Source organism: Sturnira hondurensis, unplaced genomic scaffold (assembly GCF_014824575.4).
Source record: "Sturnira hondurensis isolate 20B ecotype Veracruz unplaced genomic scaffold, ASM1482457v3 Scaffold0024385, whole genome shotgun sequence".
Taxonomy (NCBI): Eukaryota; Metazoa; Chordata; class Mammalia; order Chiroptera; family Phyllostomidae; genus Sturnira; species Sturnira hondurensis.
Genome location: NW_028097016.1, coordinates 1,461,921 through 1,479,105, shown reverse-complemented (window position 1 = coordinate 1,479,105; position 17,185 = coordinate 1,461,921). Strand labels below are relative to the sequence as shown.

Sequence of the window (17,185 nt, the reverse complement as noted above, 5' to 3'; positions counted from 1 at the left end):
ACCCCCTCGGTGGTCGTCCCAGGGCCAGCGAAAGGTCTTTTCCTTCCGCGTCTCAAACCCGCAGTCACTTCTGTTTGCACAACGCCCCCTCCCCCCACCCCCCGGCCCGCTTCCCGCCACCCCCGACCCCCCCCGACACCACCATTCTAAGAGCGGCGGCGCCAGCAGCGGGAAAATCGGGGCCAGGCCGGATTTCCTCTGCGGACCTGCGGCTCCTAGAGCCAACCGCCCCTCTGGACTCCGCCGGGCCGCGAACTGCACGTGCGGCGGCCGGGGGCCGGCCTCCCTCCCACTGGGCTTCCTCAGCGACCCGTCGCCCTCCGGCCCTTTCATCCCGCCCCCCTGTAACCCGCCCCTTCCCAGCTGGTGTTTCTGCGTAAAGCAGATGCTTCGCTCCCTCGTGGGTTCCGGATAAACCGAATCCTGCTGGGGAGCGTCAGCCGGGCGCTAGGACCCCGCGGCTTGGCCGAGGGGGGGCGTGGTGGGGCAGGAGATGTATTTAAATTGGAGCTCGAGCCGCCCCCTCGCGGGTCGAGCTCCCGTGGGGCAGTGGAGCGACCGTGCGCCTCCTCGGGCCGTGACCCCGGGGTCTGGCGCGGGGTGGGACCGTGGGGCAGGTTTGCGCAAAATGTACAGTGGCTGCCCGGGAGAGGAGCGGCGGCCGCGCTGAGCCAGGTAGGAGCCGCCCAGCAGCGAGGCTGCCAGCCCTCTAGGGAACCGGCTGTCCCGCGCCCTTCTAGAGCAGGAGGCGTGGAGCTGGGCTGGAGCCCGCCGGTCAGGATGCCTATCCCCTTCTCCCGCCGGAGCCCCCACCTCGCAAGTGGACCCAGGGTTGACCCGCGTGCTGCCCCAAAGGTCTCTCAGGGTCCTGTCTCAACTGGTCTTTCCCGCTGAAAGAAATGGGCCAGCGCTCCCATTTGACAGATGGGAAGATAAGGGCAGAAAGGCCAGCACTTGGCGGGAACACAGAGCTAGTCAAAGGCAAACCAGGATTTGAATACAGATCTACCATCCTTTGACCCAGCTGAGTGTGGGGCTTTCCATCCCACCCCACCAGAGAGCCTGCCCACCTGGCAGGGGGGCCTCCATCTCTCTCCAAGGGGCTCCGAAGCCAGGCTTCTTCATGGGTGGTAAGATCTGAGGGATCCCCCCACCAACTCCTGCCCCCAGGCTGCATGAAATTCCACCATCACAGCCACATTCCTCTGGGTTAAAGTCTAATTCCCCCGTGGGATGCACACGTCTGCCCTTAGTGATTCACTGTGGCGTAGGGGCGTCCGCAGCAGCTCCCCTGGGGCCCCATTCAGCGGGCGATCCAGCCTGAGAGGAGCGGGGATGCACCCCAGACCAAGCACTGTGAGTCTGTCAGCTGGTGGACATTGGGTGGGGCTGTCATCAGAGAGGGCTAGAGGGGACATCATGGCCTGGTGCAGTGGGAACATTTGCTCTGGAGGCAGGCAGGCTGGATTCCAGTCCTGACTCTACGTACTGACTGTGTGGCTTTGAGTAGGTCACCTCTCTGAGCCTCCTTGTACTCATGGGCAAATTGGGGACAGTTCTAAAAGGGGCAGGCAGCTCAGCCCCTGCTGGAGAAAACAGCATGTGGGTCACGTAGACCTGGGCTAAATCCCCAAATACTTAGGAGGTGGGTAAGTGCAGGGTAAGTCACTTCATTTTTCTAAGCCTTAGTTTTTCTCATCTGCATAATGGAAATTATAGTTAACTACGTTATTGGTTTGTTGTGAGAACTAAGTGAGATAATATAGGTCAGAAGAGTGTCTGACATCCTTAAATAGTATGGATGGGCTTATTTATGATAGTAAGCATTGCCCCCCTCATTTCCTCTGCCTCTCTGTCTCCCTGTCTCCCTGTCTCTCTCTCTCTCTCTCTCTCTCTCTCTCACACACACACACACACACACACACACACACACACACAGATATTGTTTGACAGTTCTTCTCCCAGGCAGACTCCTATCTCTTGCTTCCTTTTGCCTAGGCTTCTTATCTGCAGGCCTGAGGCCTCCATTCTCAGCATACCTCTCTTGGGCTGTTCAGCCCTGCAAACAATGCCTGTTCCCAGGAAAAAAGACTGTGTGTGTCCAGGGCACCTTCACAGGTGTTCTCGGCTTGATCATCGAAGTGGCTGGGGTAGCCAGCAGGAGAATGGGCACCAGGCTACTTGCCCTACCAATGGGACACTGGGGCACAGAGGGGCTTGCCTGAGAGAACAGGCTGGGGACAGCAGTGGAGTCTGGCTGTGAGCCTGGGTCCAAGAGACCCTGTCCTCCCTCTTGAGAGTGAGTTGCCCTCAAATTCAACACACTTTGTTTTGAGTACTGCGGATGGATGCCCACCACTAAGGGGCCCCTCCTGTCAGGTGCCAGTGCAGAGTTCCAGTGGCGCAGGGACAGTCGCTGCTGGATGCTCTGATGCCCACCGCGGGGGTGGGGTGGGATTTGGCAGCAGAGGAGGGGAAAAGGAGGGCCCCTTTGCCCAGCGATGCCTTCCGGTTCTGCTAAGCCGGGCCCTTGCTTGTCCTCACCTCGCACTTTCCTCTCAGGCCACTTCAGGAGAGCTCCTACCCCTCGCTCTGCTGTTTGTTCATTAGACCTGTGGTGAGCACCACTTCATAGACCCCTGTTTCCAGGGAATAAAATATTAATTATCAGGAAATGATCAATGCGATGAAAACTGAAGCTGTGTGGGCCTGGGGCAGAGCGTTTCAGGTGGGGGAAGCAGCGGGCAGAGGCTCTGAGGCAGGCACTGGCTCGCTGTGTTGGAGGAATGGCGAGAAGAATGGCGAACGCTGGAGCTTGCTGAGGGAAGGGCAGAGGGGAGACCAGTCAGAGGGGAGAAGCCTAACGCCTGGATTAAACTGGGGGTTTGTCAGCAGTGAGGTTTGTGATTGGATCGCTGATTTAACAATGCCTCGCTGGCAGCTTCATGTTGGACAGACTGCGGGGCGTCAGGGTGGGAGCGGGGTGTTGCTGTGGTCAGGGCCCGGGGTCGTGGTGACGTTTCTGTCTGTGGCAACCATGGAGGAGGGAGGTGGGCAGATCTAGGGATTGCTTCTCAGGGAGAACACGCAGAAGCCACTGACCAAAAAAGGAGTGTGGCAGGGAGGTAAAGGAAGAGTTAAAGAGAGCAACTGCTCTCACCCGTGTCACCGTGTCACCAAGACTCCTCATGTCAATTCGCAGTGTCTCCCCTTCGTGCTCAGTGGTTGGTGTTGGGCCCCCAAGGAGAGTGAACCCCCTCTGCCCTAGGGGCACCTTCTCGGGGTAAACCATAGAGTGCTCGGTGCCCTGCCCACTGGAAGCCCCGGGGGCTGTGGGAACCTGGAGGAAGAGCCAACACCTAGCCCAGACTTGGGGAACCAAGGAAGGCTTCTTGGAGGAAGGGACATCTCACCTGAGACCCAAAGGATAAGGAGGTATTCAGCACAAGAGAAGGGGGGAAGTGAAGGTTTGGAGCATTGTAAAGGGGCCCTGAGAACCGAAGGAGACAGTAGGCTTCCAGAGCCCAGACTCGGAGAGGGAACGGTGAAGACCAAAGTTGGAGAGCTGGCTGGGCATGGCATACTCCTCAGGGCCTCGAAGGCCCCACTGAGGGGTTTCCACTCAATTCCGAGTTCACCAGCTTGCAGAGGTGGGTGATGTTCTGCTTTTTAAACAGCAGAACAAAATTTCCGGTGAAAGTCTGACCTGTAATGCAGGTGAGAAGAGAGAGCAGCTGTGGGGGTGGAGGCCCACAGCCCAGGGGAGCCCAGGGGACCGGCTTTGAAAGACCACTGTTTTGCACCAGAGGAACTCAGGGCAGCCACCTGATTTAAAATTCCTTATAGAAACACTGGTGGGTTCCGGCAGAAAGGCCCAGCTCCCAAAGGCCCTACAGATGCCTCCTCTTCTGAAGCACTCTCAGTCACCACTCAGCACTCATTCAGTCGGCACCGGTGGGACAACTTCTGGGCACAGAGGCAGCAGCCAGGCTTGTGGGCTGTGAGACCTTGGAGGTGTTTCTTAATCTCTCTGAGCTTCAGTTTCCTTGTCTCTACAAGGGGAATGGTAATCATGGGGCCACGTCATTGAATTGCTGTGAGGATTAAATGAGGTAATAATACATGTGGGGGGTGGAAGAGAGTGCCTGGCACACAATAAGGGCTCTCTAAGTGGCTTGTATCTCATTTGATCCTCAACAAAACTTGATGAAGTCAGCATTAACCTCAGAAAAGGAAACTAAGGCTCAGAGAGGTAAGGTGATTTGCATAAGGCCACAGAGCAGGGAAGTGAACGAGGGAGAGGGAACAGTCGGACATAAGTAACTCTGAGTCCACGGCTCTTGGAGGGCTTATGTGTCACCTCCTTCTCAATGCTGTGTAGGTACTATGGTCACTTCCGTGCACTTATTTATGTGCCCGGTTCCCAGCACAGAGTCTGATGTAAGGAGGCATTCAGTAAAATGAGTGAGTGAATGAATGAATGAATGAAATGGATAGATTCATCTGTGTATTCCTAGCACTTGACCCAGGTCTTCAGTGAGTGAGCCCCTAGCAGTCCTGGGACTCCGTCCTGCTGAGGGCCTCCATGCTCCCCCTCAGCCTCATCCTGACTGCTCACAGAGACAAGGGCTGGTCCAGCAGGCCTGAGTGGGGACCCCTACTCTGGCACTGGCGGTGGCTTCAGTGAAAGTAAAGGGCCTGGCAGCCGGCTCCTGGGGAAGTTCACAGCCACATGCTGGGGGCAGGGCAGAGCTCCCAGTGGGCTTCCTGTCCAGGCTCTGGGCCCAGGCTTCAAACAATGACAGGGGCATGAGAATCAGAAAATCAAAAGAAAATAGGCAAAATAAAAGTCCAGGGTGGGAGGGGGTTGAGGAATCCTTTTTGGAGTCAGAGGAGTTAGGATAGGGTGACCTGCTTGTGGCTTGGGTAGAAATGAAGTTGGAGGCCCAGCTCCCTACTCATCTGCCCCGAGGTTGGCCCCAAGGCACCCTGTAGGGCCCCTCTACCTCCTGCTGGCTCCCTCCAGGTGTCTTCCACCAGGTGGGGTCTTCAGAAACCCAAATCTGACCATGTCACCCACTGCTTAAAAACCCTTGCTGGGGCCCTAGCTGGTGTGGCTCAGTGGTTGAGTGCTGGCCCTCAAAGGGTTGCTGGTTCGATTCCCAGTCAGGGCACATGCCTGGTTTCGGGCCAGGTCCCCAGTTGGGACACATAAGAGACAACCACACGTTGATGTTTCTCTCCCTCTGTTTCATCTTCCCTTCCCTTCTCTCTAAAAATAAATAAAGTCTTAAAAAAATACCACACCAAAACTCTTGCTGGGGGAAAATGGCCTAACTCCCATCTAGCTCCTTGGCTTTGGAGGGCCCTTTGCGATGGGGCTCTCCCACCCACTTCCCAAGGTGCCCCATTCACCACACCTTATTTTCAAATGCAGCTGTGGTCTGGGGTTCCTGAGTCCAGGCACAGACAGAATTGGGGGGCCTGGCAGTGGGAAGGAGCCTGTTGTTTTACAGTGTTCCCCATTCCTCCCTGCCCTATGCAGAGCCATGAGCCACCAGATCCTGCTGCTCCTGGCCGTGCTGACCCTGGGGCTGACTCTGGGCCTGGCTACCTCCCCACTCGGAGACAAGGTGCCCTGTAAGACGGTAAGAAGCCCTGCCCAGGCAGGGTAAGCTCCACCTCCCCATCTCCCAGCCCCAGAAACCAGAAGTTAGAGGGGTCAGAAGAGGAATGGGAAAGCACTTAAACCTTGCATTTGATTAGCACCTGCTAGAATGTTTAAGTACCTTTTTTACTATTAATCTTGCCAGGTAAGTACCATTTTACAGAGTTAGAAGCTGAGGCCTAGAGAGGTTAGGTGACTTGCCCAAGGTCATTTCATTCTCCTAGGACTAGAGGGGCCAGCATTGGACTCCATTCCCCTAAACTGCTCTCACAGGGCAGTGGGTCCAGTTGGGTGATGCAGAATTTAGGGTGGCCAGCTGGGAGGGGCTTTTCTGCATTGGGTCCCCGCTGGGGGCAAATCCCTTTTCCTAACTGGGCTCCTTGACTCACGCCCATCTGCCACATCCCCACTGGGAGATCTCCACTCATTACTGCCTAGGTCAGCTGCTGCCTCCTTCAGGACACCCCTTCTGATCTCAGGCTGACCTGGTTCACTTTGCTTCCTTCTCTGGGCTTCCACAGCCCCAAACTCTCCTCCACGTCGATGTGGAACTCACAGTGCAATTGACAAATGGGCCCCAGGCTGTCTCACCTGTTAGACCGGGAACTTCTTGAGGGCGGGGGCCAGGTTTCATTCACTTTGCTCCTTTTTCCTGCCCCAAGCCAGGGAGACTAGCCCTGAAGTTACAGTCACCTTGTAGGGTACAGGGAAAAGGGAGCACCTAGGTCTACCTGTGAGGCTGGGCAGTCACCCCAGGAGTTTGTGCTGCGGCAGGGACAGGGACAGGCCCTCTGGCAGCTGAACTTGGACCTGGGACTGGAAGCTTCTGACACAGAATGGGCGGCTGCTTCGGGAGGCTGGATGTGCCGGCAGCCAGGGATGGCAGCCCTTCCCCGGGGGCTCAGTGTCCTGCGCCTCTCACCTCACTTCCTGCCCTTCAGAGCCCTTCTGGGGCTCCCAGGACCCAGTGTAACAGGCAGAGAAGGCCTCAGGCGTCACCTAATGCAGCCCCACACCACCTGGGGAGACAGGCTCAGCGAGATGAGGGGCCCGGGCCACCCAACAGGAAGGGAAACTAGGTGAGCTTTGGAAAGGGAACTGGGTAAGCTTTGGATGGGGGAAAACGACATAAAAGTACTTTCTGGACTACCATAGAAGGAATTGTGGTGTTTTTTTAAAGGGTGGAAAATCAAAATTGCCACATGCCGAGGGCTTGCAAGGTAACTGCACCATGTCAAGGGCTTTCTCTCTTCTTCTTCCACCCGAACTCCTCTTTTCAGCCGAGGAAACCAAGGCTGAGGAAGAGATGTGGCCCACCAGTTCCTCCAGACAGGAAGGAACAGAGCAGATTTCGAACCCAGCTCTCCAGAGCCGACACTGTCAGATGCCTGTGACTTTACCGCCCTCTCTCCCTTCTCTGCGCAGGCAATAAAATGGAGTTGGGTGGCAAGTCCATTTCCCTTCAAAAAAGGGGAAAAAATCTGGGCAGTGGCATCCCAGCATCCCAGAGAGAGTGGGCAGAGGGTTGTCCTGGGAAGCTCGGAACTTGGCAAAGGGCTTGTTCCCCCAGGCCTCCTTCCCGGGCATGTCAGTCTTGCTGGGGCTCCAGGCTTAGGCAGTGGTGGCACCCTGACAATGCAGAGCTCAGAGCCGCCCTGACCCCAGAGCTCCTCACTGGACTGACCTGGAGAGCCGGGTGGCCCAGTGCAGTGCTGCCTACTGCCAGCCTCCTCTGGGCCTCTGACAGGGGTCCTGGGCACCGGCATTTCAAGAAAGCAAGGCTTAGGCTCTGGGCTTGGCCAGCTTTGGGCCCTGACTCAACTCTCGGGGGCTGGTGGCCCAGGGAGCCTTTGAGTATCCAGAGGTGAAAGAGGGTATGGGCTTGCCTGTAGGATGGCATGTGATGCACAGGACAATGCCCCCGCCCCCCCACCACACACACTGTAAATGCCCAGGAGGCGCCGCTGGTGCTGTTTACTGTGCTGAAGGACTCAGCCTGGGGGCTCAGCCAGCTGAGGGCCCGTGGCCACAACTTTGCGAGCGCCAACAAGAAAAGGAACTTGCGCCCTGGCTGGCGTAGCTCAGTGAATTGAGCCTGCGAACCGAAGGATCGTGGTTTGATTCCCAGTCAGGGCACATGCCCGCATTGCAGGCCAGTTCCCAGCAGGGAACCCATGAGAGGCAACCATACATTGATATTTCTCTCCTACTCTCCTCTCCTTTCCTTCCCCTCTAAAGATAAATAAAATCTTTTTAAAAAATACAAAAACTCTTTTAAAAAAGAAAAGGAACTTGCAGTGGTAGTTTTGAGCCTCTGACTGTCTGATTTGGGGCAGCCACCCCTCACCGAGCCTCAGTTTCCTCAAGGGGGACAGTGGGGTAAATGTGTCTTAGAAAATTGAATGAAGCAAGGGATCTGTGCATCCATCACACAAGCTTGACTCACAGCTGGCGCTCCAGTTAGAGACATTGTGTTTGTGTCCCTTTTGCTGTTCCTGCTTTATCAGGACGGTCCAGGAGCCAGGACAGGATGAGGAGGCCATGCCTGGTGGCCCCAGCTGGCTGAGAGGTTGTGAGGGAGGAAGTGACAAGGAGCTAGGCAGGACTGCCAAGGTGGCTGGGGTAGGTTTCTGGTTTACGTGGGTGCTCACCTGCAGGGGTGCCCCTGGCCTCTGAGTAGGCTCATCACTGGGCTGCATAGAGTAGGAGGAGTCCTGATGGAGGGCAGTCCATTCCTCCCCAACGTCACCTTGGAGATCTCGAGGGGAAGCCGGCAGCTGGGCCAGGAAGGGAACCCCTAGGCTTGTGTTCCTGCCCTGCTGGCTTAGCCACTGACTCACCGTGACCTCCTGCAGGTCATTGTCATCTTTAAACTCACTCTCCCCATCTGGGAATTGGGTGAGCCAGACCTGTTTTGCTCTAACAGTCTTTAATTTGAGTCTGAATATGTGGATCATTCCTTTCAGAAAGGTGATTGAGTCAATCCCTGACACTTTTACTAAGCCGATGATGTCTGTGACTCATTCATTAAAAAAATGTTCTGAGCACCTCCTGTGGGCCAAGTCTGAGGCATCCGCACCAGTCACATCAGTCCCCGTTTGCTCTGAGCTCACTGTCCAGAGGTCCCCACACAGGTAGCCACAGTGCTGGGGCCACAGCTATGAGAGAGGAAGCACAGAGGCTGTGAGAACCCAGAGGAGGCTCCAACCTGGCCCGAAGTCAGGGAAAGCCTCCTGGTAGAGGAGACCCCCGGAGCTCAGCACGCAGAGTTCACCACGCAGTTCTGGTTTGGAAGGGTATAACCAGCACAGGGAACGGCAAGGAGGAGGCCTAGAGGTGGGGTTGGGAGGGCACAATGGGCAGTGGTCAGCTATGGTCACTGTGTGTGGGCTGGGCCAGAGTGGGTTGGGAGGAGAGAGGACAGTTCACCAGAGGCCCCGAATAGCTTTGAACTTTGCAGAGAGTCCTGGGGTTTGTCCCGGAGGGATTTAAACAGAGGGCTGCACTGTCAGAGTAGAATTTTTGAGCAGTCACCAGGCATTTGATTGGTGGGTTGGTCAGAAGGGGTCAGTGCAGGCAGGGGCTGGGGGAGGAATGGCCCTAGCTGGGTGGCAGTAGAAGTCAGACAAGCAGAGAAAGGCTGGCATGCCTTGTCTGCTAGAAAAGATGCAAGGAAGGCTGCATTTACACGGAAAGAATTCTGGCCCCACAAGGCACATGGGATAGAAGGACAAAAGTGGGAAATTTGGTTATTAAGAGACCTGGGTTCAAAACCCAGGTCTCTTCCTCACCAGCTGGGCGCTGTTAGAACTCCCCACCCCCCTGAGCCAGAGTTTCATAAATGGGTGTGGCCAAATTGATGGGCGGGCTGTTGGGAAGATCCAATGAGACGATGCTGAGTAGGGGCTGGGGAAGGGTGAGTTATGTTCTGGATAAGAAACCAGAGTGATAATGTGACTTGATGAGGCTCACACAGCAAAATCACAGCCTTGTCATTAAAGAATGTGGGTGGGGACCCTGGCCATCTTCCCACTGCCCCTTACCCTGACCCCTTGTGCAGGGGCAAATAGGGACTGGTCCATGGGAAGCAAAGCCACTGGTGGGTGGTGGGGGTGGGTAGCAGCAGCATAAAGGAGGAATCTCCCGGGGGTGTCTCTGAGGAAGCAGGCTCTGGACCCCAGGCTGTGCCCCATGAAATGAGGGCTTGAATGAGATCTGAGGGTGAGAAGCCAAAATAGATGATAAGAGGACAAATTGCATTTTCCCCTTTGGAAACATATCCCCCGAGTAGTTAATGTAGCATGACACCAGCTGGGTAAACGTAACTGCCGGGGTCCATGGAGGAAAATTAAACTGTGCGGCCAGGAGGCCCAGGTCCCAGTGAGGCTCTGTTCCTTCCTGGCTCTGGGTCACTCTCAATGAAAAATGGGATAATAATCAGCACAGGGATTTTTGTTTGTTCATTTGTCCTTCTAACTTTCTATCACCTCTCTGTCTGTCTACCCATCAAACTTCCTTGGGTGCATCCCCAGTGCCTGGACTGTGCGCAGTGCCAGAGGCAGGGGCAGGAACAGGAGGGTCCAGCCACCCTTCCCAGAGGCACGGGTCTGACTCAGCTCCTACTGCAACCACTGATGCCTCCTGCTCTCCCTGCCTCCCCCTCCCCAGGTGAACAAGGAGGTCTCCTGCCAGTGCCTCGGCCTACTCCAGGTCCCCTCGGTGCTCCCGAGGGACATCGAAGCCCTTGACCTGTCTGGAAACCAGCTTCGGAGCATCCTGTCCTTGCCCCTGGGCTACTACACGGCGCTTCATCACCTGGACCTGAGCTCCAACGAGATTGGCTTCCTCCAGCCAGGCGTCTTCCAGGCCCTGTCCCACCTGGAGCACCTCAACCTGGCCCACAACCGCCTGGCACTGAGCACTGGGGGTCTAGGCTCCCTGTTGCATGTGAAGTCCCTGGACCTGTCTGGGAACAGCCTGTACAGCGGCCTGGTGGAGCAGCTGCTGGGGGAGGCGCCAGCCCTGCGTACCCTCACGCTGGCGGAGAACAGCCTGACCCGCCTGACCCGTCAGACCTTCCGGGGCACACCTGCACTTGAGTGGCTGGACCTCCATAGCAACGTGCTGATGGACATCGAGGATGGCGCTTTCGAGGCCATGCCCCGCCTGACCCACCTCAACCTCTCCAGGAACTCCCTCACCTGCATCTCCGACTTCAGCCTCCAGCAGCTGCGGGTGTTGGACCTGAGCTGCAACAGTATCGAGGCCTTTCAGATGGCCCCAGAGCCCCAGGCCGGGTACCAGCTCACCTGGCTGGACCTGCGGGAGAACAAACTGCTCCACCTTCCCGACTTGGTGGCACTCCCGAGACTTGTCTACCTGAACATGTCCAACAACCTCATCCGGCTCCCTGCAGGGCCGCCGCAGGGCAGCAAGGCCATCCATGCACCTTCTGAGGGCTGGTCGGCCTTGCCCCTCTCGAACCCCAGCCGGAATGCCAGCACCCACTCCCTCTCCCAGCTCCTGAATCTGGACTTGAGCTACAACGAGATCGAGCTAGTCCCCGAGGGCTTTCTTAGTCACCTGACCTCCCTACGCTTCCTGAACCTCAGCCGGAACTGCTTACGGGCTTTTGGGGCCCGGCGTGCGGGCTCCCTGCCCTGCCTCATGCTCCTGGACATCAGCCACAATGCGCTGGAGGTGCTGGAGCTGGGCACCAGAGCCCTGGGGTCCCTGCGGACGCTGCTCCTACAGGGCAACGCCCTGCGGGACCTGCCCTCATACACCTTTGCTGGTCTGGCCAGCTTACAGAGGCTCAACCTGCAGGGGAACCGGGTCAGCCCCTGTGGGGGGCTAGGTGGGCCTGAACCCTCAGGCTGTGTGGACTTCTCTGACATCTCCTCCCTCCGCGTCCTAAACTTGGTGGACAACGAGATGGAGACACTCTGGGCAGGTGCCTTCCTCCATACACCACTTACTGAGTTAGACCTGTCTTCCAACCCTGGGCTGGTTGTGGCCACAGGGGCCTTGGCAGGCCTGGAGGCCTCCTTGGAGGTCCTGGCCCTGCAGGGCAATGGGCTAGAGGTCCTGCAGGTAGACCTGCCCTGCTTCAGCTGCCTCAAACGGCTCAACCTTGCCGAGAACCGCCTGAGCCGCCTGCCGGCCTGGACGCAGGCCGTGTCCCTGGAGGTGCTAGACCTGAGGAACAACAGCTTCAGCCTGCTTCCGAGCAGCGCCATGGGCGGCCTGGAGACTAGCCTCCGGCGCCTCTACCTGCGGGGGAACCCGCTCAGCTGCTGCGGCAACGGCTGGCTGGCGGCCCAGCTGCACCAGGGCCGTGTGGACATGGACGCCTCCCAGGACCTAATCTGCCGCTTCAGCTCCCAGGAGGAGGTGTTCCTTAGCCACGTGCGTCCCGAGGATTGTGAGAAGGGGGGGCTCAAGAACATCAACCTCATCATCATCCTCACCTTCGCACTTGTCTCTGCCATTGTCCTCATCATGCTGGCCACCTGTTGCTGTGTCCGCCAGCAGAAATTCAACCAACAGTACAAAGCCTAGAGGAGCCGGCTGCAGATTACCTCAGTCAGGAGACCCTTCCAGGTCAGAGAGGGAGCTGGAGGCACAGAAAAGGGTGAGGTCTGACCCAAGGTCACACAGTAGGCCAGGGTCCCAGAACCCTGGTCTCTAACCCCCAGCCCAGGGCTCCTTTCTCTGCCTCCTGCTGCATTGGTAGGTGAGCCGCCTCCCAGACCACACATGTGGTCCAGCTGTGGAAGCTGGAAGCTGAGCGATACTGGGAGTGACAAAGAATGAGGTTCGCCCATCAAATCAACAAATCTTTGCCAGAAGTCTATTTTGTGCCACACCCTGCTCCAAGCACTGGGGACACCGATGAAGGAGACAATCTCTGTCCTCAAGCATCTCCCAGTCTGGGTGGGGAGGCCGTCGCACAGCCGTGTGGCGACCACACAGAGCAGAGCCCAGAGCTCCGAGGCTCAGCAGCGGCCTGCCCCTGCCAGGCCAGGGCCAGGGAGGGAAAGACTGAAAGGATCTGTCTGCGCTGTTTCCAAGCAGACTCTGTCACATCTGATAATGACTCTCAACTTCCCTGGAGCATGAAGAAGTTGCAACTGGAAGAGAACTGGAGCCACCACACGCATATGTCTTGGATCCAGCGCTATCAGGCAGGCTGTGGCGCCTCCAGCAGGTCAGGGCGAGAAGCTGTCACCCTGGGCTCTGGCCAGCACTGAGGCCTTCCGTTCCCTGCTCTGGACAGGCTCTTTCCCCACCTGGCACCCTCGCATTGCATGCACCGGCCCGGATGCTGCCCTAGCCCCACTCTCTGCTGCATCCCAGCCCCGCCCTGCTCGGGGAGGCAGAACTTAGAGTCTTAGGTCTCCGGTTCTGTTTTGCACCAGGCTTTGCAGCTGTAACAAACCCAAGCCTGCAGCTGCCTCTATGTGACAACCGTCCGAGGTTGGTCTTTTTTCCCATTTTGTAAAAATGGCTCCAAGTCACCCTCCAGGGTACTTTCGCCAAGAAATGCCATCACTGAGGTTCGGACTCACATCATCCTGACTCCAGGGGCTTTGCCACTGTGGGGACTGCAGGCTGTCAGGTGGACAGGAGGTGGCCCCCGCTGCTGGGACAGGGCTTGGGGGCATCCTGTGCTGTCCATCCCCACCCACTCCTCTTCCTCCTCACCCAGGCAGGCAGAGGGAATCCGGAAGGCCACAAGCCCTCTCCTCCTCCTCTGCCTCGGTTTCCCTCATTCTCCCCTTTGCAGACTGATGTGGGTTCTCTTTTTCTCTTCTTGCTCTTGAAGTCCCTCAGTCCCATTGTCCAATGAGCATGGCTGAGAGCGCAAGAGCACTGAGTCCCACCTCCCCAGTGTACAGATAGGGAAACTGAGGCTTAGGAAGAGGAAGGGACTTGCTCAGAGATGCACACGTCAGTGGCAGAGCCTGTGGGAAAAAGTAGATTCAGATCCCATTAGGGGCGTGTGTGTGGTGGGCGGAGAGGGGTTGGGGGAGGGCCCGAGTGATTTCCTTCTCTCTCAGCTGTCACATCACAAGATAACGTTGGCTCCACACACTCTTTCTGGTCCTGATCATGCAAGAATATTGCCCCCTTAGGAAAATGGGTGAGCCCCCCTCCAGATCTAATCCCTGCCCCTCATACGCACGCAGCCATGGGCTGTCCAGAAGAAAGGGGGCCTTGGGGTCAGCCCAGGACCCTGTGCTGTTATCTGCATCTCCCACCTGCGCTGGGCGAGGTGCGAGACAATGAAAACTCCACTCTCTCTGCCCCAGTTTACAGACGAGAAAACTGAGGCCCAGAGAGGGTCAAGGACTCAGGGAGTCGATGGCAGAGACAGGGCTAGAACTTGAGGTCCTGGCCCTACCTGGGCCCCGGGGGCCTCAGGGCAGTGCAGGGGACCCAGTCCTGGTTGGGACCGTGACAAGAGGTGCTCACTGCACAGAACACTCCTTCGCAGGCTTGGGGGCAGGTGCGGGCCCTCTGTGCCTGGTCTTCGGAAACACTACACAATGCTGCTCTCGCCTCCCAGGGGCCAGGCCACAGCCCGGCCTCGGGACCAGCTCTTCATGTAACCCACATGAATGTATTAAAGAATAATTTTGGAGAAATGGCGCGGCCTGCCAGCCTCCTCCTTGCTTTGGGGATTCGGCACCATCACATCTGCTCAAACCCTTTCCTCTTCTCCTCCCTTTGTGGTCTCTGAACCCCATGGAGCAGCCCTGGGGAGACAGGCTGGGACCTCTAGGTGGGAGCCTGAGGTTCTGGGTCATCTCCACCCTGGACCTCCGGGCCTCAGCCCCAGTCATATCCCCTTCGCATTCGACCAACCCTGCTCCCCACCCCACTGCTGAGAAAATGGCGGCCATCCGTGGTTTCCCTACTAGTCCTTTGTCCGAGCTCGCCCCTTCTGCCCCTCCCTCAGGTCCTCATCCCCTCCTCTCTCATTTGCTCTCTTGCATTCCTCTCTCCTCAGCTCTTCCTCTCTAGTTGCTTCTTCTTTGTATACCTCAGCTGTGCTCAAGTCGTGCCCATCTTAAAAATAGGGAAAGACCTTTAAACCCTTCTCCCTTCTCCTACTTCATGAATAAATTTCCTGATAAAGTACACCCTAACTGGTGTGGCTCGGCGGGGTGGGCGTTGTCCTGCAAACAGAAAGGTCATGGGTTCAGTTTCTAGTCAGTGCACATGCCTGGGTTGCAGGCCAGGTCCCTAGTTGGAGGTGCGCCAGAGGTAACCAATCAATGTTTCTCCCCAATATCGATACTTCTCTCCCACTCCTCTTCCCTCACTTCCCTTCCTTTCTCAAATGAATGAATGAATAAGTAAATAAAGATTTTAAACTTCTTGGTGAAGTAGCTTCCCCTCCCTCCCCACCTGGGCTACCTTCAGCCCCTCAGAGCCCCACACTGCCCTGACTAAGGTCACCAAGAGTGTCCTTTGCCAAATCAGTGCACTTTTCAGCCTCTACCCCCTTGACCTCTCTGCTCCGGAGGGGCCTCCTCAGTCCTTCCCACCCCATCACCCGGCCCTCCCCTCGGCACACGGCCCTGGCATCTAGGACCCACACCTGGTTTCTGCCTTCCTCTCAGGTCGCTGCTATTCAGGCTCTGCTGTGTGCTCATCTGCCTTGACCCATCAGACTGGTGACTACCGGGACTCCTGTCCCAAACCCTCTTCCCTTGGCAGTGAAATCGCCCTCATTGCCAAAGCCACCCCATTGCTCTGATGCCCACAGTCAATCTCCAGCCCTAGACCCTTCTGAACATTCAGCCCTGATACCCAGATACCCAAAAGCCTCCCAAGCCAGAGAACTGAAGATCTCCCAGGGGGCGGAGAAATGAGAGTGAGCAGCTGGGCTGCAGTTCAAGGTTGACCTTGGAAGAAGGGTCAGGAGGGTCCAGAAGAAGCATTCCAGGTTCCCGGAAGGGAGCTGGAGGGTGAGGGTGTGGTCTGTGATGCCTGGGGGAGGTCCTCCTCCCCCAGACCGGAGCCTCCTCACTTGGGTTAGGGGGCAGGCTGACTCCAGAGAGCATGGAGGGGCTCTCCTCCCCCCCTCACTTTGCAGCCCCTTGTACTTGTCTTCATGTTGGCCCCACCTCCCCTTATTAGCTGCCTGACACACAGACACTGCCCCCTTTGCAGTTGCCAACCTCCTCTCCCCAAGATCCAGATGAATGATGCCCCCTCCCACCCCCAAGCATCTTGGAGATTTCTCCGACCCAGCTTCTTCTCTGGTCTGTGACCTCTCACCTCCCAACTCCTGTTCCCAGTTCCTACCTCCAAAGGAACATTTTAAATGCCTATTTCATGATGGGTCTGGGCAGTGAGAGTGCACGTGAATGGCCTACATTCGGTGCTCAGGGAAGGCCTAAGGGAAGGCAGTAGCAGGGGCTGAGCTCAGCCCAGAGCTTTGCGGACCTCCCATCCAGCCGGGAGCCCGTCAGGCCCTGACCCCTTTTCCTGGCAAACAGGGGTGTTTGCTCATTTGGTCAAGACCCCCAGTGAGGCAGAAATTCCTGTTTTCAGCCAAACATGGACATAGCTGCCAACTAGGTCATCAGAGCATCCGGCAAGTGCCAGAGAGAGGGGAGGCCCTCGTCACAGACGGCCGGCAGTGCCAGGTCCCCAGGCCCATTTGACTCAGTGAGCTGCTCCTGCATCCAGGAGGCACAGGGCCAGGTGGGTAGGTGGCCTGGGTAGGTGGCACCTGCAGGTGCCAGGCTGGTAGGCCAGATGGGAGGGCGGGTATGTGGCACCCATGGCCCAAGACCTCCTGGCTTTCTCAGTCCCCTGTGCTGGCACACCTCACAGGACCTGGGATCTACTGCCTGCTCCCTGTGCCGCTGTCCTGTAGGCAGCTCCGAGGCCAGGTGTCTGAGGCCCTCCAGTCCCATCTCTCTCTGGCCACCTCTCGCCTGGCGTTCAGAGTTGACAACTACTGAGCACTTCTGGTCAGGCCCTACTCTGAGCATTGGATATACATAGTATGTAATTCTAATCATCTCGGAAGAGATTTCTATTATTATCTCCCTCATTTTAGAGAAACCGAGACTCATGATCCCACAGCTGCAAAGTGTCAAAGCTGACACTTAGGCCCAGGTTGGTCCCACGCCAGGGCCAGTGAGCTCAACATTAGGCAGCCCTGCCTCCTGACCCTCCCCAACACCAGGCTCTCTCCTGCTTCCTCCACCTGAAACATCTCACCCAGCTAGACTCCACATGCCAAACTCCTCCTTTTTCAACCACTGTCCGCATCACCTCCCCTGGGGAGGCTGCCCTGATTTCCCTCCTCCAGCTGCCCAAAGCCAGGGACTGCTCTGGGCCATTCCTCCCACAGCCATTGGGATATCTGCCTGATCTGCCACCAGGCAGGGAGCGCCTGGAAGTTTTACCAGTGTCCTTTGGGTGTCCCTGGAGCACAACAGCCATTGCAGAAGGCGAGGTCAGAAAAGATTTCCTGAAAAGATAGCCTTT

At 57.1% G+C, this 17,185-nt stretch overlaps 1 protein-coding gene across 3 annotated transcripts; it reads left to right on the top strand.

Annotated features, from left to right (window-relative positions):
* Positions 1 to 603: 603 nt before the first annotated feature.
* On the top strand, positions 604 to 14,319 carry LRRC32 (leucine rich repeat containing 32). Of its 3 annotated transcripts, none has more exons than XM_037038418.1 (3): positions 604 to 675; positions 5,542 to 5,648; positions 10,337 to 14,319. In XM_037038418.1, the coding sequence occupies exons 2-3, from the start codon at positions 5,550 to 5,552 to the stop codon at positions 12,227 to 12,229; spliced, it is 1,992 nt and encodes a 663-aa protein (XP_036894313.1). In that variant the 5' UTR covers positions 604 to 675; positions 5,542 to 5,549; the 3' UTR covers positions 12,230 to 14,319. The 3 variants fall into 3 exon arrangements, with proteins under 3 accessions (XP_036894313.1, XP_036894314.1, XP_036894315.1); XM_037038419.1 differs by having other exon boundaries at positions 605 to 675; positions 5,546 to 5,648; XM_037038420.1 differs by lacking the exon at positions 604 to 675 and adding an exon at positions 1,300 to 1,510 and having other exon boundaries at positions 5,546 to 5,648.
* Positions 14,320 to 17,185: the final 2,866 nt, after the last annotated feature.

Coding starts and splice junctions, on each gene's coding strand:
- LRRC32 (XM_037038418.1), top strand. CDS start 5,550: ATGAGCCACCAGATCCTGCTGCTCCTGGCCGTGCTGACCCTGGGGCTG. Junction 5,649..10,336: donor ACAAGGTGCCCTGTAAGACG/GTAAGAAGCCCT, acceptor CCCCCTCCCCAG/GTGAACAAGGAGGTCTCCTG.